Source organism: Cricetulus griseus, chromosome 6 (assembly GCF_003668045.3).
Source record: "Cricetulus griseus strain 17A/GY chromosome 6, alternate assembly CriGri-PICRH-1.0, whole genome shotgun sequence".
NCBI classification, from domain to species: Eukaryota; Metazoa; Chordata; class Mammalia; order Rodentia; family Cricetidae; genus Cricetulus; species Cricetulus griseus.
The window spans coordinates 121,894,323-121,916,624 of NC_048599.1; the positions used below are offsets into that span (position 1 = coordinate 121,894,323).

The window sequence follows — 22,302 nt, forward strand, 5'->3', positions numbered from 1 at the left end:
GGTCCACTGCATTGCCCACTCTGGTCTTGAACTTGTGGGCTTAATACATGGCCTACCGACATACACCATCAGACCTGGTTAAGAACTTTGAACAACTCAAATAAGAGCAGCAAAGACAGAAGCCATTACCAGTCAAAATGGACTTCTGCTCCTCTTCCAGCAGACACAGGGGCAGCAAGGGTGGATTTTTAGGCTCAGATGAGTTGTTAGAGTTCTCCCATCCTACCTATGTCTAACTTATTTTTTTATAGCACAGACCTTTTTTCAAATGAATTTTCATGTACAGTAACAACATATAAAACAGCGTTCATGGCTAGCCTGTTGTCTTGCTTCCATAGCCAGCTCCTATGGCAGGTATCTTTCTGACTTCTAGACTCAAACCCAAATGAAGTTAATTTCCTTCTTTTTTTATTTTATGATGAAATCTTTTGGAGACTGAAGCAAGAAAGCAATGATGCAGATGAATGAGGCATCGGCTTCCACACACTCTCTGTGGTGCTTTCCGAAAGAAGGGCAGCTGCATAGTGCCTGGGAGGGAACCAAAGAGGGTCGAATTTGGGTCCCTACTTCAACTGTTGACATTCCCAATGCAAATAAATAAATCTATAGCAAAGCTGCCCAGAAGCTTAGAGACCTTGCTGCTAGTTCTTGTTTTGAAAAAGTCCTTCACCATCTGTTTCATGACTGTGTGATCACCTAAATGGTGGTGGCAGGACCATAGCCTAGGCTTGTGGCTGGCTTAGCCCCCACAGGCTGCACCTGCTCAGGAGCACTTGGCCAGCAGGTGTTTATATACAAGTTTTAAAACCAATCGTTAGAAGCCAGGAAGATAAAAGATGAAGAGCCTGCTTGTTAGGTTTAACCCACCCTGGCCCCCGTTTCTCTGGCAAGAGATGCAGCTGCAAAAGATCTCAGGTTTTCATATCAGAGGCTCTGTCAAAACACCTTATTTTCCCCCACTCCTCAAGTTTTTAACACCCAGTGTATATTTCTTAGCATATGTTTATCTTGTAATGTATGGACCTGTTCATGTGTGTGTACTCAGGAGGGTGCATATGCATGATTATGTACATGTGTGTGGCAGTCAGAGGTTAATGTGTTTCCCTAATTACTCTCTAACTTAATATTGAGACAGGTCTCTTATTGAAGATGGAGTTCTCCATTTGGCTGGACTGACTGGCCAGCAAGCCCGGGAATCTGCTTGCCCCTGCCTCTCTAGCACTGAGATTAAAGATGCACACACACCTTGCACCCAGCTTTTGTCACAGATGCTAGGGATCTGAATTCAGTTCCTTGTTCTTGTGCAGCAAGCACTTCATCCCCTGAGCTGTCTTCCTAGTGCTCCCTGTGCCCCAGTATGCATGCCGTGTATCTCAGAGGTGGGAGAGTATCTGTTATCGTTTAAAGCAAATAAATAGTTAACAGTGAAGAACAAAGCAGACGGCCCCCACCTCTGTCCACCCCCCCCCCAGTCCTTTAGGGACTAGTTCTTTATTGGGGATGTTGGAAAGTACCACAGAAGGGAAATGGCTAGGCTGAGAGGAATGAGTCATTCCCAGTCATCTCTGCAGATTTCTGGATGTGGCCTGCCACTATAAAACCCAGCGGAGATCCCTCTTTGGAAAGTGATTTCCTCATTGCCTGGAACCATCATTCATCCTGTGACATGTTTCAATATGAAAAATGCTTCTCTCTCCTCCCCTCTCCCTCCCTCCTCGTTCTGCACTTCTGTCTCTAGTCCAAACCTGTAGCATTTGCTGTGAAAACGAATGTGAGCTACTGTGGTGCCCTGGATGAGGATGTGCCCGTTCCCAGCACAGCCATCTCCTTTGACGCCAAGGACTTTCTTCACATTAAAGAGGTAAATGTAGGACATACTGCACCCCTTCATCTGCCAAAAAGTTACAGCTGAGAATCAGCCTGAGCCAAACCACAGGAGAGGAGACCCAAGGAGCTGCCTGTGTGGAGCCTCAGTTAATGCTCCAGGGCCCTGCATCCTTTTACCTCACTGAGATTTCCAAGCTGAGCATTGGCACATGCTTCCAACACTGGAGCACACTCAACATTTGAAATGTTACAATGGGTTTTGGATTTTGCACTCTCTCTCTCTCTCTCTCTCTCTCTCTCTCTCTCTCTCTTTCTCTCTCTTTCTCCCTTCCTCTCTCTCCCTCCTCCTCCCTCCTCTCTCTCTCTCTCTCTCTCTCTCTCTCTCTCTCTCTCCTTTCTCTCTCTTTCTCCTTCCTCTCTCTCCCTCCCTCCCTCCTCCCTCTCTCTCTCTCTCTCTCTCTCTCTCTCTCTCTCTGTGTGTGTGTGTGTGTGTGTGTGTGTGTGTGTGTGTGTGTGTGTGTGTATGTTGGGAAACAAATCCAGTGTCTAGTGTATGCTACACAGTCAGCCCATCTGTGGGACTATAGACCCATGGATCTATGGATGTAACTTAGGGAAGCATGCATTTCATAGCAAAGCAGGATCCAAGAGGGACTTTTTACAGAGGGATACTATCATGATAGACACTATGAAATGTGGTCATAAATTGTTAAAGCTAAGAAGGGGGCAGAGAACTCTAGGAAACAGAGAGCTTTAGGGGTTGAGCCGTGTAAGGAGGACATGGGGCCTCACATATAGAAAGGTCTAAGAACAAAATAGTGACAGCAGAAGCTTAACTTGTATTCAGCCTAGGTACAGTTCTGTTTGGTATCAGGCATTGTGCTCAGCACCAGAGGATGAGGCACAGCAACAGTGATGCTGTGGATGAGGAACTCTGAGTCTAGGGGAACCAACATAGGACCAAACCAGGCCTCTGAACTTGGGTGACAGGTAGGAGGCCTAGGCAGTCTATGGGGGCTCTTGCAGTGGAACCAGTATTTATTCCCAGTGCATGAATGGACTTTGGGAGCCCATTCCTCCATGGAGGGATACTCTCTCAGCCTAGATACACAGAGAAGGGCTTAGGCCCTGCCCCAAATGATGAGACGGACTTTGATAATCTCCCATGGAAGACCCCACTCTCCCTGGGGAGTGGATAGGGAGTGGGACAGGGGTGGGGAGTTGGTGGGAGGTATGGGAGGATGGGAGGGAGAAGGAACTGGGAATGATATGTAAAATATGATTGTTTCTAGTTTAAATAAAAAATATCAAACAGAAAAAATAAAATGGATCAGTGTCCTGGAAGTTTACAGAGAGAGGAAACATCAGTATGGAAGAAGAGTCAGAATTGGGCACAGAGTGCATCAGGGAAAGGTCAGCCAGAAGCATTGCAGCATGGCCAGAGGGCAGTAGTGAAACAGAGAAGAAGCCGTGCCAGCGATTCAAGAGATAAAGGTTTTCTTTTGGCTGTGCTGGAATTGAATTCAGGCTATATGTACACGAGGTAAACACTATAGCTGAGCTGTTATTTCCAGCCCAAAGATTTTAAAAGGTTCCCCTTAGCCAGAGCAAGAAGACTGGTGTTGCCAGTGGGCTGCAAAGGGATTTGGAATAAAGCAGACGTGTGACCAGCCTTGTATTGGGAATAGGAGCTGTGATGGGCAAAGCGGAACTGGGGGTCTCACTCCTCTGCATGTTGTAGAGAAAGCGAGGGAGAGAGAAATAAAGGAAGGCAGTCAGCTGGGAATGTGGGGTCTCACTCCACAGCGTATAGTAGAGAGAGGGTGGGGGGGAATAAGGGATGGTAGCCAGCTTTTCAAGTCTCTTGGAATTACAGGAAGTAGGATAAACCTCTAGATTCAGCTTTTGAAACAGAGAAGGCAGAGGGGCCAAATGTTGCAGCAGTGGACATGGCCATGAATTTATGTTTGGGCACATTGTGTCTGGGGGACTGTGACCCCTTCAGCATCCGAGTGGTTGAATCTGTGTCATTATTTCTACCGAAAGCAACCATGCCATATTCATGAGTTGCCAGCACTCATCATTTTCAAGGAGAAGCAGCCTTTAAGAAAGAGGGACATTCTCATGTGCTTATGACAGTGACATTCCAACTTTGCAGTATTTTATTACTTTGAGCATTGCATTAGTCTTCTAGTTTTTATTAATACTTATTTTTACTGGACATATGTGATCGTTCGATACATATAATAGGTCACAATGAAATCAGAATGGTTAACACTTCCAGCTCTTTAAACTTAAAAAAACAAAGTTTTCTGAGGTAGAGTGTGGCATTTTGAAACATGTATGCAATCCACACAGCCAAATCGGGGTAACTAATGCTTGCATCTCCATTTAGTTACTTTGTGTGTGGCACCTTCAGATTGCCCTGACAGTATTTGATGTGTCTTGCTGGTAGCTTTAGGGTCTGTAGCTCTTGATCAAGGGGTTTTCCTTCAGTCTGGCAGCTCCTTTTTCTTTTGTAGTGTCATTACTGATCTAGTAATCGTATGCGGATCAGAGCTCCTTGTTTTCAAGTCTTGCAGATAAAATAAAAAGCATCTTAGAAAGAGAACATACTAATCACTTTGGGGAAATCAAAGGCAAAATGAGGAAGGGTGGGATGGTGCTAAGGGGGCCTTTCCCGAAAGGGGGCTCAACCCCTGGGACACCAGCAACATGGACGGACATGCTTCCTAATGGGCCGACTTCTTCCTTTTATGCCGTCTCTCAGGTACCAGCACACTTTCTGTTTTCTCAATAATGGAAAGGCTTAAAGGTCAAGAAAAGACACAATGGTGCTTGTTCCAAAGTCAAACAGAGAGAACTGAAGCTCATGACTTTGCACAGCACCTCACTCCCCAGTGGCCAGAGAACTGTCACTCACATTGAGTCAGAGGCTCGGTGTTCCATAGCTGTTTCTTAGAACCACAGTAAACCCCTTTGGGAAGTCGAATTAGCCATCTTAGGCAGCAGCCCTTAAGTTCACCGGGGTACAACTTAACAAATTAGTGCCCCAGTAGGCTGACTTAATTTCAGGAAATAACTGAAGCCCTAGGAAACTCTGATTCATAGTCTGTTGTCCCTGTCACAGTAAAATGTAAACTCCAAACCTACGCACCAAAGTGTCCAAAAGGGTCCACTTGCCTTTTCTTAATTACAAAATAAGCAGGACTGTTATTTCAGGTGTATTATCCTGAATTAAAGACAGGAAACTAAGAGTCAGATTGTTGGAGTCTCTCTGTCACATCAACTCATGCTCCTTTCAGCTCAGTCTCAAGATGGGCACAAAGGTTGGCTTCTGCAGGGGCTCTGTGCAGAAAGGGCTGAATATGAGAAGGTTACTTGGGATTATCCGAATTACTTAGAATTTCATGCCGTGATGATTCAATGAAGCTTTCGTTCTTCCTTGTTACAATGTCAGTATTAGAGTTAATGTAAATTCCACTTTCCTCTGTGCTAATCCTAGAGTTGGTATGTTACATCACACACACACACACACACACACACACACACACACACACACACACACACACACAGAGGAAAAGAGTTTCTTGTCAATGCTGATAAAGACCATGAAGGCACCTTTGTACTCATTCCTGGAAGGCTTAAACAATATGATTTCTATCTATTTTCTAGAAATTACCAGTAGAAACATTCTCTTGAGGCAGATGGCTTAGACTAAACTGACATCTGCCCTGGGACTCAGTAAATCAATAATTGCCAATGTGATTTTGCTGATAATCTGAGTAAGACTGTGCTGACAGACTGTTAGCTCACTTACATTGAAACACAACCATGCTCTTGAGTCTTTGTGATAGTAGGACAGCAGAATCCACGAGTTACAGTAGAGATCATATTTACCATTCAGGCCATTGCAAATAAGACCCCTGAAGAATCTTCCTTTAGTCTATCAACTGAAAACATTTCCTACAAAATACAAAAGCACGGTGTTGGTGGTTTCTATGCACTGTATGTGTAATGTGGCTTCGTACATCAGGTGACTAGCATTTGATCCCTCTGCTTCCCTGAAATAAACACTGAGACGTGAGGTTAACTGAATTACTATTGATAGCAGCTTTCCTCTCTGCTTTCAGAAATATAACAATGATTGGTGGATAGGAAGGCTGGTGAAAGAGGGCTGCGAGATTGGCTTCATCCCAAGTCCTCTTCGGTTGGAGAACATACGTATTCAGCAAGAACAGAAAAGAGGCCGATTCCATGGCGGGTAACATCCCATCTTCTTCATGAGCTAGCCTTTTTTTCTTCCCTCCCTCCCCCTTTTGCCCCCCTCCCTCCCTTCTTCCTTACTTTATTTTGTGGGTAAAATTTCAAGTTTCTTATTAAAAACTGGCTGAAGCAGTTCATTCTTTTAACTTAACCTCTGTTTTCAGCTGGATTCTATTTTATCTTGGAAACATGCTCTTGAAGACTCTCTTTGCCTTCACCCCAATGAGAGCCTACTTTTAAAGCAAAGGGACACTTAACTGCACACATACTGTTCTTGAGGAGGACACAAAGGTTTGGGGTTCCATTGTGTTCTGAACTCCAGCAACTCAGAAATTCACATGAATTCCACAGTGGCAGCTGCTTCCTGTGGGCTCAGAAAACCTATCTGCAAACCCTAGTTTTCTTCTGTGAGAGTTACATGGGGCCTCATTTCTCAAGACAGCTCAGGTAGCAGCTGACATGACCAAGTGTTGTGGTTTTGCTTGGTTCTCTGTCAAAAGCTGTGTCCAATAAACTCAGAATGTGATGGTGCGGGACAGTCCTGGGCACACTTTTCTTTACTTGGTTTCTTGTGCCGTCATCTTCTGCTGACACTGTGCTGAAGACACTGGGGAGCTGCAATGTACCAGCCTCCCATGGTCAAAGGAAACAGCACACAGACTTCAGAGCGCAAGTGGCAGGTCCCAGGAGGGTGAGCAGTTTGAGAGAAGTCCTGACTGCATTGGGTCTCAGTGGTACTGCTACCTGCCCTGAAGCACAGATTTCAAATGTGTTAGCAAGTTTTGCTAATGTTATTGCTGTGAGACAATCTCGCTATGTAGTTCAGGCTTCCCTTTGGTGAGGCAATTCTTCTGCACCAGCCCCACACCCTAGTGCTGGATCACAACTGTGCATCGCCATGTCTGACTGAAGCAGTTCTTTCCTTTTATTCAATCTCTCTTTCCAGTTAATTTTTCTAAATAAAAAAAAATGTTGTGCTATTTAAGTCTTCCCTAATGAAAACCTTTCAATAGTAATGGAAGATCATAGAGGTATAGTTAAGCACCATTCTAATGATTAATCTTCTGTTAGGGTGTTTTATTATTAATCCTTTGGTTCCCTTTGCCCTAGACATTTCATTCTCTATGCTTCTTAGCACATCAGGAACACTTGGCCCTTCCAGGGGGCCTTTGCATTTCCTTCCTCCTACTGGGTACCTCTTCCTCCTTTGCTGTTACCAGATCACTCCATCTCCTTCAGGTGCTTATTGCCGTTCCAGTGACTCCTTCCTTCCCCACTGTATTTTAAGTTGTATCCACTCCAGACTCACCCTTTCCCTGCATTTCCATCTCTTTCCAAATAAATTGTTTCTATTATACTTACTACTCTCAGAAAAATTAGATTTTTACCTATTTCTCTTGTTTGCCTTGATTGTCTCCTACTAAAAAGTGTCTCAATAATCTCCCACCATTGTCGCTATTATACACACACACACACACTTTTTTTTTTTTTTTTACTTCAAGGCAAGAGAAACAATAATACCAAGGGCTCATTCACAGAAGCTAATTTGTCAGCTTCTCTCTGTAAGGTATAGATAACTCCTATTTCCATAGATGGGGAAAACAAACACCCAAAGATGTGTTGCAGTATTTTCCACAGGCAGTAAGTGACAGAACTGCTCATCATTGGGCTATAAACATACATGACTTACTATTGATAGCCCCATTACTGTTGATAGCAGGAAAAGTTTGTGGGACATCCCCGACCCCATACACTTAAGAAGCATTTCTCCAGGTCCTCTTGCTTGTATTGAGCTGTCTGGCCTCTGACTGGTACTTCAGTACTTGAATTCAGGTAAACACATATCTCCACATTGCATCCTTGCCAGGGGTCCTTCTGCCCAATTTTTGCACAAATAACAGGGAAAGAGAATTTGCCAAGCATTTCCAAGTCTCAGTTAGATCTCCACTTTCTCTGAGAAATGAGGTCAGCGAAATCATTTGAGCAGATTCCCGAAGCTCTTCTAACAAGCTTTGGTATGTTTTGAATTATTTAGTAGAAGGCCAAAGAACACCTTGGATTCTCAGTTTCTGTTTTCAAAGGATCTGGGGCGAGAGTCTTAAGTTTGTTTCCATGGTCTAGGAAATCGAGTGGAAACTCTTCCTCCAGTTTGGGTGAAATGGTGTCAGGAACATTTCGAGCGACCCCCACAACAACAGGTGAGCAGTCTTGCTGCTAAACATCTGAGCACATATGCAAGCATTAGTAGTGGTTTGGAAATAAAGGCTTGACCTAAGATTTAAAGTGTCTTTTATTTAAGATTTCCTTGCTCGTTTGAATTGAAAGGTACTAACGATGTAAAAATTCAGGTCATGAGTATAATTTTGAAAAATCTCATTCACTCCCTTATATAGCCAGTAACTCTACATTTATAAATCAACCTCAAGTTCATTATTATACCCAAGAACTCAAGATACTTCAAGATTGTGAGGCCCATAGAGATAAAAGCTCATGGATTCTCACAACAATGTTCAGTATGTACATTGTGACTAGGTTGTACATATTGGGGGTTGCTTTAGCCCCCCTGAAACCAAGACTACCTTGTCTTTATATTTGGACATCAGACAGTTCCAGCTGAGTACTAGAGTTAATGCAATGAAGAACCAGGGTATCTCAATGGAGACTCTATGTGTCTTTGGATATAATGAAGATAATCTCCTAGAAGGTTCTCTTCCATCACATTCTCTAACTCCTGCAAGCTAGTTTCATTCTTGCCAGGAACTGAGGCTGTATCAGAGCATCCAGTGTCACCAGTACAGACAGCAGGCCAAAGTTCTGCAACTCATATCAATGCTGGGTTGATTCTGGGACAGTTCTGAGGGCTTGGTCCTTATTTGTGAGGATTCATTCTGACCTCTAGGGCTGGGAACCAACCAACCTGTCCCTTTAGGTGACTCCATATAGACAGGACCTGATGTTTGGATGGCAGCAGAGCCACCTTCATTGGTTGTGGAATAGGTTCTGCCTTCTGTATGCTTGTTGGACACTGGGGCACTGCAGCACCTTTTCACTCTCACCAGTGTTAAGAGGAGCATAGTAGAAACAGATATATCAGTATTCAGGAGAAATACCTGAAGATCTGCCATATTACCTTATGGTTCACCAAACTCGCAAATACAAAACAATACCAATAACAACAATAATAGTAATGTTTGAGTGATAGTAATTTTACTCACAGTGTATTGGTTTCTTTTTATTACATTTCCTTTAGCCAGCTTGCCCTCAGCTTCATATGTACCACATCCACTGTGGTTACACCCATAGTTCGTGGTTATCTAACAATGCCCAGTGTGGTTTGAGTACCTGCCCCAGCCTCTCAGAGGAAATCGTGGTGTAAAGTCATTGGTGCAGGGAGGAAGTTGTCCATATTTCATGTTCTCACAAGCAGCATGTCCAGAGTGAGGTGGCAGGGCAGTGATCCACTGTGTGGGTTCAGGGCAAGCACGGAGGACAGGTACAGGGCACCTTCCCCCATCTTTTAAACTCATGTGCTGTCATTTGCAGAGATTGCATATTTTGATGTGGCTCTCATTGTTGTCTTTTAGCAAAACAGAAGCAGAAAGTGGTAAGTTGTGTTTCCTTTTTAAACTCCTGCTGAGGTTTCTATCTGTACATGCCTGCGATGCTCCATTTCTGTGACCCACATACCTATAAAGTGAGGGATGGGCCTCCTCGGTGGGGACCCTTAGTCGTCACTTCCTGTCCAGCCTGAGAATTCTGGATGTTGTGGCTGTGAAGGAGACAGACCCAGCCTCACCTTCTCACTCATGTCGACTGGTCTTTTTCAGACGGAGCACATCCCTCCTTACGATGTCGTGCCATCAATGCGTCCTGTGGTGTTAGTGGGGCCATCTCTGAAAGGTTATGAGGTACAAATACCATCCGTTACTCACCTTTTCTTGACCAAGAACTGTCCTTTGGAATCCGGCCCCTTCAGGGTCTATTTACGGACAGGAAGTGGTAGGAGGCAGTTCATAGTATGTGAAGGCAGGTGGTGGGGGAAACCAGTAAAAAGTAGATTAAACTCTGGAGAGCAATTAGACATTGCCATGTAATAAACAAGAGTGAAGACTATGCTGCCTGGTATCTCAGATTTTGCCATTCTAACTTTGTGCTTGAATGGATCAAAAGGTGGGGCGTGGGATCTAAATCTGAAGCTGGGCAACCTTCAGGCCAACCGTCCCTCCCCCTAGGATGATGTCTGGTAGGAGGTATTTAGTATACATTTGTTGAAAGAGCTAACAACTGTTCTGAGGCAGACCTAAGATTCTCATCTCTCTCTTCTCTCTCTGAGTTGGAAATGTCAGGTGATGAGCAGAAAAATTATGTACAAAAAAATTAAGTCCCAGCTAGGGAGAATTCCCAACATGCTCAGGTTGGCAGAGTAGATGAGCCCAGAGCTAAGGTTGGGACTACCCACTGCTAATTGCTAGAGGCAAGCATAACCCCACCATGTGAAGATAGCCAGCACCCTTGTCTCCTTGAGGCAGGTCTACATCCTAAGGGAAGTAGGAGGAGGGTTTCTCTGAGGTCCTGGTGAAAACTATGGGTTCATTCCTCAGCACCCCAGACAAGAACCAAGGGAGACATTGGCAACTGTGTTTTATTAACATGAAAACCTGCCCCCTCAGAACATCTGTACTACTCCCTGGAGATGCCTGGATGTGATGAGGTCCCTCCTCAGTCACTGTGCCCTTCCCCTCCACCTCTCTCACCATTGACTTCTCTCTGTGTGTGTGTGTCTCTCTCTCCCTTTGTCTCTCTCCCTGTGTTTGCCTCATTCTCTTTTTCTCACCTCTGCAAAGGTAACAGACATGATGCAGAAAGCCCTCTTTGATTTCCTGAAGCACAGGTTTGATGGGAGGTGAGACATACAGATGTTTTTGTATTTTGATTTTTCTTTGACTAAACAAGTGTGATAAATTGATTTGTGGATCTGTTTCTAATGATTACAGGAGTTCAGTGATTAAACTGAACTCAGTGTTCCAGAAAAGCGTTCACTGAAACAGCTATAAAAATCTATGAAATATGAAGTATTGCATGAGGCTCCCAAGGACAAAATGAAAAGGAAATTAATCCACTTGTTGGGTGTAATGTATGTTTGTCTTTATTTTCTCACTTACTAGTGAGTTCATACCAAACTGAGTTTCATGAAGAAATTGGTTTAAATGTATATTTCTGATAAATATGATAAATATGATGGTTCCCTGGTCATGCTGGGTAGTGTCTGGGAATTATGCATGTGTGTACATGCATGTATCCCTGTCTGTGTGATTCAAAGATCTAAATATAAAGCACTTTGCAAGAATGAAATGCTGGAAATAACCTCCAATAAATAAATACATTTCCTTAAAAGAAGAATGCAATTGTTGCTTTGCCATAGCCTTCCAGAGGACTCTTGAAGGAAACTGCACTTACTTGGATGTTATTTTGAGAAATAACCTTGTTATTTTATAGGTATGTTTTACATGTGACCTTCTGAATGCCATCATCAATATGGCCAAGCCCTCAAATAAGTTTATGCTTCAGTTTTGTGAAAAATATTTGCTTCACCTTCCATTTGGGACTCTTGGCCTTTGGCTGAGTTCTCCAGTCATATGCTAACAGGGAAAGGGCCTCTGGGGCCTGCAAACGGTGCACATAAGGGCTGATTTCATTGGCTAGAACTTGGTTATGTGGCCATTCTTAGTTGCAAAGGACTCTGGAAAGTTCAGTTTAGCTATATACCTCAGATGAAGAGAAAATAGTTTGCCTCTGCTGTAGTCATCTGTAATCTAGTGGGCACAAAGGGTTGGTAAGAAAGGCATGGTTATCCTCTTTCTCTCTCTCTCTCTCTCTCTCTCTCTCTCTCTCTCTCTCTCTCTCTATCTCTATCTCTCTCTCTGAAGGTTCTGACTACTAGGGAATTCATGTCCTAAAAATGCATTGCAAAGAAACAGCTGAACCTGGACTCTAACTTAACAGTAATGATGTCAGTCCTGTCCTAGGTGTTGTTCTGGGCCATGACTCTGCCCCACAGTGCCTCTGTGGATGGAAGGCAGCTAACATGAGTGGTCTGCTGTTCTTGGTTCTCACTGGTTTTAATCAGGCGTGTCTTCGCTGAAGGCTATACTGAGTGGTATCATAGCCTTTGATTTAAGCAAATCCTACCCCACAACACTTATGTAGGTTGTCTTGTTCCCAGGTAACATTCCTATGAACAATGTTGTTAAAGGTCAAAAGCACTGATGAGGCTGAAGAAATAAATGGCTTTGGAGTGTTTGGCAAAGGGAAGGTTGAATGTCTGAAATACAGGCTTCAGGAGAGCAGGCTGACGGTGTCTTTAACCCTGAGGCCACGGAAGAGGAAGCTCATTTAGTTGCCCCACAGAGTTGTCCCAAGTAAAGAACTATCGGCTTCTTTCAAATTAAAGATAGAATTAAAATTTCAATGCCAAGTTTCCACTGGGTCTGATGATGACAGAGAGTCTAGTGGAGGGGACCCAGCAGCAGCAAGAGTGACAGCTGGAGACAGAGGCAGGCCTGGAGAAGTCTGATGCCTAGAAGTTCTGGGGAGAAATAGGTAGTAAAGACTAAGAGAGTGAAATTGCTTTCAGACGATGAGAGGAAAGTGCCACAGGAGAAATCAGTGAGCCAACTGGTGAGTGACCCAGGACAGCTGGGTAAGGAGGCAGCTGGCCAGGAGCTTCTCACAGATGCTAGAACGTCTTCTGTGTGGGGAATATTCTGTTTTGAGCTGTGACAATCTGCTGTGTTGTGTTTTTACCAATTAATAAAAGGAGGGAAAACAGCACATCGTCTTTAGTTGAAATCAGCCAAGAGAACAATTACACCAAAGACGGAATCAATGGAGCAGCATAAACAGCACTGTCTAACGGAATCCTGTTCAGTGTTTCTTTGGCTGTGACTGAAGTAGGGTAGACACCATAGTCAGGAGAGTGGCCCATGCTTTTTCAGAAAGAGCAAATAAGAGGCTTTTTAATGCAGTACTACTCTTCTGGTCCCAATTCAAAATTAATTCAGTGGAGTAGAGTGTAACAGAAGCAAAAGCTTAGATGGTTTTTCTTTTGACTCCTCAGAAGCATGAGTCACTTTAGACCTATTTTTCACTCAGTTTATTTGAGTCTAACTGCAACACATGTAAGAAAAATGGGAAAAAAAAAAAAGCTGTACTGAGTAACTCCCAAAGAGTTACTGTCAGTGCCCCCGTGCAGGACTAATTCCTGTCAGTGGATTATGGAGCAAGTGAGCTGGACAATCTGCTTCAGTGGCACTCAGCCTGCAGGGGACACAGTGGGAAGCAAGTGTCTCTATGTTACACCGCAAACACCATCCAGAAGCCATCTTTTCCCTTGAGGTTTGTGCAGCTGGTCAGTCCACCACTGTCTCACCAGCTGCAGCTTGCTAACTTACACCACATGTTTCAGGTCCCCCAACAGTTGTCATCTGGGCTTTTATTATTTTAAATTTATTTTTATTAGCATGTATTCACTGTACATAAGTTTCATAAGGACAGCGTTAGCTTTTCTAATTACTGGGTAGCTCTGTTGCATCATGTTGTATCCTAAAATCATAAATAAATACTGTAGAGCCTACAGGGATAAAGTCCTAAGATAAAGGAAACTGTTACTCAAGGACCATGGAAACTAAAACAAAGGAAACAAAACAACCCCAAATTGTCAAGTGGAAAAGAATTTGAAAGAGAAGAATGTAAGCATACAACTTAGGGAGGTGCTAAAACTTAGTACATTTGTTAATGAAAGGAAACATCAATTGATGACATCACAGAGCAGCCCCACCATGTGTTTGCAAAAACTTTTTTGCCATTGCAGTTCACAAATGGAAAAGGAAACTTCTGTCTCAGAACCGATCTGTCCTTCCTCTGAGCCCCTACCATGATTCTTTCTTCTAGTGCTGGCCTCAAACATTGGACATAATGGAACATTTTTTGTGCCAACTTGAATGCTTAAATTAATAGATTTTGATTACACAGTCTCTCACTGTGTTCACCAAAGTATTGTGTATATACAAGTCTTACTAGCTCTGAGACAGGAGAGTCCATGGTGGTGGACTGCTAACTTCTGAAGATAAGATTTGACGAAGCTATTTCCCAAAAGTCTCTGGGTCTCTAACAACTGCTTTTCTTGCATATATTTACACACACACACACACACACACACACACACACACACACACACGTATCACCATGGCCAAGGCAACTTCATTCGTTCATTCATTCATTCAGTCATTCATTTTGAAGCATGGCCTCATTTTGTGTGGTGATATTTTGTTTGTGCTCTAACAAATAAAGCTTTCGTAAAGATCAGAAGTTAACCATAGAGGCCAGGCAGTGGTAGCAAACCACTGATACCAGTAATTGGGAGTCACATGCCTTTAATCCCAGCACTAAGGAAGTGGAGACAGGAAGTGATAAGGCTGGGTGGAGAGAGGAATATAAGACGGGAGGAGACAGGAACTCAACCCTTCTGTTTGAGCTAAGAGGTAAGGTAGAGGTAAGACGTCTCTCTAGTGGCTGGTTCCTTTACGTCTCTGACCTTTCAGCATTTACCCCAATATCGGACTCCAGGCTTAAATATTAAAACCAATTAAAATTCATGCTATACTGGTGTAGCCTTTAATAGCCTGGCACTTGCTATATAGACCAGGCAAGGGTTGAACTCCCAGACAACCACCTGCCTCTGTCCCCAAGTGCTGGGATTAAAGGTGTACACTACCACATTCAACCCTCTAAGGCAACTTATAGAAGAAAGGGTAAATTGGGCGTTTACAGTTCCAGATGAATAAGAGTGTATTACAGTCATGGAGGGAAGCAATGCAGCAAGCAGGCATGGTGACTAGAGCTGGAAGCTGAGAGCTGAGGGCTCACATCTGGAACCATTAGCAGGAAACAGGAAGAGTGAACGGGGAATGGCATGTGGCTTTTGAAACCTTAGAGTCAGCCTCAGGTGAGCTTCCTTCAGGAGGGCTACACCTCCTAAGTCTCCCCAAGCAGTGACACCAATCAGGGACCAAGTATTTAAATGTCTGAGAATATGGAGACATCTCAAACTACCACAAATGCTAAGAACCGTCATGTAAAAAAAAATAAGTTTTCTGTATTCTCTTCTTTGCCCATAGCAATAATCCTCTGAGATACTTACTAATGACACATCTATTACTGTTTTATTAATTAGGGGATGGGGGGGGTCAAAAATGCTATAACTTGTACTTGAGCATGAAAACCAAAGAAAGCTAGAGGGGACCCTAGGGTCTTCCAGTTCCTTCCGCCCTGCTCATCTGCTTTGGAACACTTTGCCTGTGAGCACTAGGAATTTAGAAATATGTATTATGCTGAATTGGGCTTCTTACTAATTAGCCAGAATAGAAACAGATCTTCCAGTCATTCCATTAGCAACATGGGAATACTAATTATTTTTGAATGGATGTGTCACAACTGAAAGAAATATCTTGATATAGAAACTCTGCAGGAGGGCAGAAGAAGTAGTTCTGCAAACAGGGCATCTTCCACCAAGCCTGGTGTCCCGAGTTTTCTCCCCAGCCTCACATGGTGAGTGGAGAGAACAGACTCCTACAAGTTGTCTTCTGACCTCTACTAACATACTTTGGCATGTGCATGCCTACTGCTCCCCTCATATAAATAAAAATGTAGAAAAAATTAAGAAAATCCCCAGAAAACTAATAATGTCACCAACTAAGATGAATCCTGAGTTAGAAACATGTAGGAGTTAGAGTGCAGACTTAGTGGATTTAGGGAATGGTTTTTGCTGGGTTTCAGGGACATTAGCTGCTACGCCCTGTTTTGGTGAGAACTGAACTCCTGTTGGCCTCTATCTACTGGCACTGCCTTGGTGAGGTTGCCAAGGGAACACTTTGAAGAAGTTATCAAGGTGCACAGGATTGCTGGAGGCCCAGGTGGATGAGAAAAGCAAGAAAGGTAGGAAATGTACCATTAGTTTAAAAGCATAATAAATCAGGAAACACTGGCTGGTGAATGCAGTCACTTCGCTGAGGGGCCTTTTATTTCAGAGGAAAGGAATTGAGGTTTGATAACAGTAAGCCTTACAACAGAAGAAAGCCTTCTACGTCTCACTGTCAGACTTCTAGAGCTGAGCCAGCCCCTTCCTGGACTCTACTCGTGTGTATGTATTTTGCTAACAGACAATATGTATTATCAATGGAGTCTTTTTTTATTAGAAAATAAAATGAGAAAAAGAACACTTTGTCACCCACAGCGTTTTCTCTGTTTCTAACATTTAAAGCAGCCTTTTCTGATTATGTTAAAAATCGGTTGTATTTACATGGCTTTGTAAAAGTGATTTTATGACCCAGGGAAAACATGTGTCGATGATTTCTCCAAAATGTAAGAACCAGGAGTTACTATTTGGCTTCTGAAGAACTAGGAAATTCTGGCACGGCAGAAGTCATTTCTGGAAAGTTGGATACCGTCCTTGAGTGGGCCCACTTGTTTGTAGCCATATACATGGATTGTTCTAGAGTGACAGGATGGTTCTATCCAGATGCTCCATTCTTTAACAAACAAGAAACCCAGAGCCCCAGTTAAACAGGAGAGCCTGTTCTGTAAGGAAAGAGTGCTGCCTGGAAGACATTGCATCTTAGAGCTGCCTGAGTAGGGCATGGCAGCTAACACCAGCACTCAGGAGGCTAAGGCAGATGGGCTGCTTCTAGCATTTGGCCAGCCTGGGCTATGGAATGAGTCTGTGCTAAAAGAACAAAGAAAAAAGCTGCAGTGGAAACTCTGTTGTGGGCACTCTTGATTTAAACCTGCTTTGAACCCATGTTGTTACTGGGAAACAAAACTAAACTGAAAGAGAATTGTCCAGCTACATAACTAGGCCTCATCCTGTGTTCAAAGCCTCTTAGACAGACCATCATTGCCTGGAATAAACCAGTGGATTATATCTGTGTCTCAGTTTCCTTCTAGGTAATATGTAGAAGTTGTTACACCAGTATTTTCAGGTGTCATTTAGAAGTTGAACTTTCCTTTTTGCCTTTTTTTTTTTCCCTTTCTTTGTCTTTAACAACAATGAAATCATGAGGGAGCTCCACATAGAGGACAGAAATTCAGAGGAACAAGCTGGAGGACCACCCATGTTAGCGTTCACAGTGGGCCTGGGAATCTCCGCACAGCGTTTGACTCTATGCAGGATAATTTGAGGCTTCCTTGAGTAATCATCAAGGCATGAAAATTCGAAACGTTAAAACGCTGCAGTGTTCCAAGTACCTGCAGCTCATAAATGCCATAGCCCAGGCCAGTACCACTTGGCTTCAGAACCCTGCTGGAACACCTGCACACCCTGTTGCTTTAAAGACATGACTTATAAGCTGGGCACAGTAGTGGGTCCTGATGGTTCCAATACAAGAGAGCCTGAGACAGGAGGATTATGAATTCAAAGTTATCCAGATACACATAGTGAGACCCTGTCTAAAAAAATTATTTTTGTTTCTAAGCATTCATGAAAAGGATAATTTGGGGTTCTTCCCAAAGCTTCTGGTCACGTATGTCTCCGACTGTACTTAAATGTCCTGACACAGGAGTGAGAGGACCAGAATTAAATATACGCTTCCTTCTGTATTCCAATCACCAAAGGAGTTTGACCTGGAGAAGAGTAAGTCTACTCTGGGGATAAGGGGAAGTGATTTTTCTCCTTTCTGAACTCAACCAAGCTGCACGGATGAGGGAAGGGAAGGCCCGTGGATTTCTATAATTGGCCTGGGTGGACCAGCTTTGAGTTCTACAGACAATAGCTGGGAACTGAGCAGTCTCAGTTGAAAATTACTTTAAGTCTATGTGTTTTCATTTGATAATGCATCTTCTGGTTGCCTCCCTCTTTCCATACAAAGTCTATGTTCTATTCTACTGGGACTGCAAGGTGTGTTCTAACTTACCAAACTCCAGTCTCATGCTCATACTGACTTCAGCTACTGGGGTTTCAAGTGCCCACCAGATGTGCTCGGATCCTGTGTAAATGCAGTGAGGTTCCTGTGCCTGGAAAAACAAAACAAAACAAAACAAAAACAAAACAAAACAAAACAAAACAAAACAAAAAAAAACAGACCTTGTTTCTCACACCCTTACTGGCAAAGCTCCTTGGGCCTGTGGAGAAAAGCTTCATGTACGAGGGATTAACTACTAAGCCAAGAAACGAAACGTAACTACTGACTGGTTATTTATTTGTTTTTTTTTTCTGTGACCAAATGAAGCATTCCCTTTTTGGCCAGCAATGCTGGGGCAGAGCACTTGTGGGTCCTGAAGGTCTTGTTCAAGAGCAAATCAACTGTGAATTCTGAGGAAACTGTAAAGCTATTTCCTAGAAAGAGCACGGCTAATTCATGTTTTTATTCCCTCCTGGTGTGGTGTTTGTGTGTGTGTGTTTTACAGGCAACTTGGCTAGGCAGGTCATAGTGGAGGGAATACATTTTCACTGGAGTGGCTTTCAGCTAAGGAGCCAAAGCCTGCCATCATTCACCCTGTTTGTGTTTTAATATGAGCCAGAGTCTTTTGAAAATCCTTGTGGCCGACGTTTACTATACAGTGGTTCCATGGTAGTCTATAAAGTGGCTTTTAGGCACTTCGGTTATAAGTCCCTCAGAGAGCCACATAATGTTTTTACTGGCTTGTTCTGTTCTGTGTTCCTCTTCCTAGGATATCAATAACAAGAGTGACAGCTGACATTTCTCTTGCTAAGAGGTCTGTCCTCAACAATCCCAGCAAGAGAGCAATAATTGAACGTTCAAACACCAGATCCAGCTTAGGTAAGACATTTTCATACAGGCATGGAGTGTGTGTGTAGGGAATGTCTTGATCTGCATGGAAATGTGTTGAATATCTGTAGAGAAAACCAGCCAATGGACCCGAGAAGGACAGAGTCTGTAGCAGCCAACACCACCCCCCCCCCGACCCCACACGCGTTCTCCTTCTCTCCGATCTAATCTATTAGCTAAGCAGCAGTCTGGTGGGAAAAGGTCTTCTCAGAGTCTGCTATTCAGTTGCTGCTGAACCATGAGAAACCACCCATTTCCTTTTCCCTGAATATCACAATAAGGCTTCTGTCACAGCTGACACATAGGTGACATGAAAGGAAATGAGATATTTAGAAGGGCAAGGCAATGATGCTCTTGTGTGCCCAATTGGTGTACCCAGAAGCATCACACTGTAAGCAGTAATGGTGACGACCATGGTGAACATGCAAGGAACTTAAACCTGTCTTTTCCAAGTACTTTTTAGAAAACATGTTAAATTCCTCCCATAAGGGAAAATCAAAGGTTGTAGGTGGGTTGGGGTATGAATAAAGTGAGTCACTTTGGGAGATGTTTCCTTGAGCCCATGGAAAAAATAATAATAGTTTTGGAAGCTGAGTGAGGGTATGCTTAGCTATAATCCCAGCACATGGGAAATGGGGTCAAGAGGATCAGGAGTTCAAGGCCAGCCTGGACTACGTAAGACCTAGTCTCAAATTACAAACACCAGAGCCAACTTGGGCACAGGGAGCATGACCAGTCACCATCTCCAGTTTAGTGATAAAGAGTATTTGTTTAGGGCCTCCAGCACCAGAGTCTATTACTGTTCCAACTTTGCTCGCCTGTAACAGATTTATGAAGAAGCTTCCATTAGAAGCCCCCTAGAAACCTGTCTGAGTAGCCAAGATTGTTGGTTTTCTCCAAGAAAATGAGCTAGGTAGATAAAAAATGCCTTTGTCTTCCTTGTGCCTGTAATTTGCTTATCACCTTCCCTGTGCATATTTTCTAAACACTGGGCTCAACCCGCTGTGTAATTCAGCTCCGTCCAATCTCCCCAAGCTCCACTGCTGCTTATGCTGCAGTGCTGATGCCCCAGGGCTTTCTGTTGTTTCAGCAGTGGGTATGAACTCATGTGCCAGCTCATTGCTGGTGCAGAGCAAACAAACCCAGGAATCTCTCAGCTATTTGGAGTGCCCTGTGGGGGTTCTTGTGCTGTCCCAGTCCAGCTTGTATTGCCATCTTTTTGCTCCTTGAGAAAAATGCTGAATGTTACTTGGCATTGTTTGATAGTACTATGTGAGACTGGAAACTAAAATGTTAAAAGCTGTTCTGCCGTGGTTTTTTCTAGAAGCTCCTTTAAAACTTCGGCAGACTAAAGTATAAATAGAGGACCTACCGCACCTTCCTTCTGCTGACACTGGCTGCAGTGAAAACTGGCTTTATATTCTAAATGCCCTTCTTGAGAAAAATTTCTTTTTAAACTGTTTCTGACATACTAGAGAAAATGAATATGTTGATTATTACTAACAAATTAGACTAGTGTTTCATAAGAATTTGGTCACTGGAAAATCAATGTGGAGTCTTTCAGGACATTGCTGATAGATAATGTGAAGGCGATATGCATTTTGACTCCTTAAAATTACATTTTTAAAGGTGTGTGTGTGTGTGTGTGTCTGTGTACACGCTCATGTGCACACTCCATATATATAGGGATGCCTGAGAAGGCCATCAAGGTTGTCTTGCCCCCAAGAGTTAGGGAGTTAGGGTACTGGTGATTATGAGCTGTCCAATGTGGATGCTAGAATGGAGCTTGGTCCCTTGGAAGAGCAGCAAGTACTCTAATTCATGCTTTTTAGTGTAGATCATGCATTAAATGTCAATGATTCTATAAGAAATGAGAAACTTCTACTTTTATGCAAAGTCTTCCCCTTAGTAGAATCTAATTCAGATTTTAGGCACGACCCACTACATTAGGTGATTCATAAAGTATATAAAGGACTTTTGTTGTTGTTCTTGTTTTTTTTTCTTTGTGTGTGTGTGTGTGTGTGTGTGTGTGTGTGTGTGTGTGTGTGAGAGAGAGAGAGAGAGAGAGAGAGAGAGAGAGAGAGACAGACAGACAGACAGACAGACAGACAGGCAGGCAGGCAGACAGACAAGACAGACAGACAGACAGACAGAGACAGAGAGACAGAGATAGACAGAGAGACAGAATCAATACAGAACAATACAGAATGCAGTATGGGCTGAAACTCTCTGTGTTTCCTAGGATGACCTTGAAGTCATGGTGCTTCTGCCTCAGTGTTCCAAGTATTGGGATTCCAGCACCACCACACCCAACTTAAAGGCCTTTTGTAGTCCAGAAAAACATGTACTTTGGTCATGTGTTTTCAAACACACACACACACACACACACACACACACACACACACACACACACACACACGTGCACGCACAGAAGGAGAGCTTGTAAGTCATGCACAGTAGCACACAACTGTCATCACAGTACTTGGGAAGTGGAATGGAAGCAGGGGTCTCACAACCAGCTTGGGCTGCATAGCAAGGCTCTGTCCCAGAATAAATGAAAGTAGCTGGATTGTTTCAGACTCATGAAAAGAACTAGCATTTTTATCTGACCAATTTAGAAGATGCAGATTTGAGTCATCTGATTATTACATTCAGCCAGCTAGGTTTGAATCAAGATGCAGTGCAGCATTTTAATATGATCAGCTTTGTGTGCATGTAAGCATGCGTGTGCATGCATGCCTGTGTGTGCATGTGTGATACTTTTGGTAAATATACCTTAGACCACTCCACCAACTCTAAAGCTAAAATTCAGATAGACTTGGTAATCTACTGGTTATCTGAGGACACTCATAACAATTAGCGAGGATACAAAAATGTGTATAACAGTCAAATCAATACAGTTGTTGGGTGGTTTTCTTTCTTCTAAACATGGTCTATAGAATATTAAAATATAAGTTATTGATAGAAATACTTCAGTGTCACTTTCAGTCTCTTGAATTTGTTTGCTAAATGTCATTCTTGTTAAAAGCAACCCCCAAATGGAATACTATAGCCATATAAATAGTTCCATGCTAGGCTGGGTGTGCGAAGCAAACCAAGAGATCTGGCTCAAGTTCTTATACCAATTATTTTATTCTCTGACCAATTTAATCTTCAGAAAAGATTTTAAAAAGAGCAGACATTGTGTGGTGCACATCTTTAATCCTAGCCCTTGGGAACCAGAGGCAGCCAGCCTGTAACAAGTTCCAGGCTAGCCAGGGCTACATAATAGACTATGCCTCAAAAAAATGAAAAAAGACTTTGCTAGACATGTTCTATAGTATGGACACTCACATATGAGCTTATACTATTTCTTTTTAGTATAAAT

The 22,302-nt window shown here is 43.1% G+C and overlaps 1 protein-coding gene across 7 annotated transcripts in view; it reads left to right on the plus strand.

The window, feature by feature from the left end:
* Positions 1 to 1,629: 1,629 nt before the first annotated feature.
* Cacnb4 (calcium voltage-gated channel auxiliary subunit beta 4) overlaps positions 1,630 to 22,302 on the plus strand; it is a 41,274-nt gene continuing 20,601 nt past the window's right edge. Inside the window, exons 1-7 of one of the 7 annotated variants that reach the window (XM_027420435.2) lie at positions 1,630 to 1,861; positions 5,942 to 6,091; positions 8,215 to 8,291; positions 9,678 to 9,697; positions 9,921 to 10,001; positions 10,938 to 10,996; positions 18,817 to 18,926. In XM_027420435.2, coding sequence (XP_027276236.1) covers positions 1,794 to 1,861; positions 5,942 to 6,091; positions 8,215 to 8,291; positions 9,678 to 9,697; positions 9,921 to 10,001; positions 10,938 to 10,996; positions 18,817 to 18,926 — 565 coding nt within the window. In that variant the 5' untranslated portion in view covers positions 1,630 to 1,793. Of the gene's footprint in view, positions 1,862 to 5,941; positions 6,092 to 8,214; positions 10,002 to 10,937; positions 10,997 to 18,816; positions 18,927 to 22,302 lie in introns of all 7 variants that reach the window. The other 6 variants (XM_027420440.2, XM_035446276.1, XM_027420438.2 and 3 more) reach the window with 6 other exon arrangements.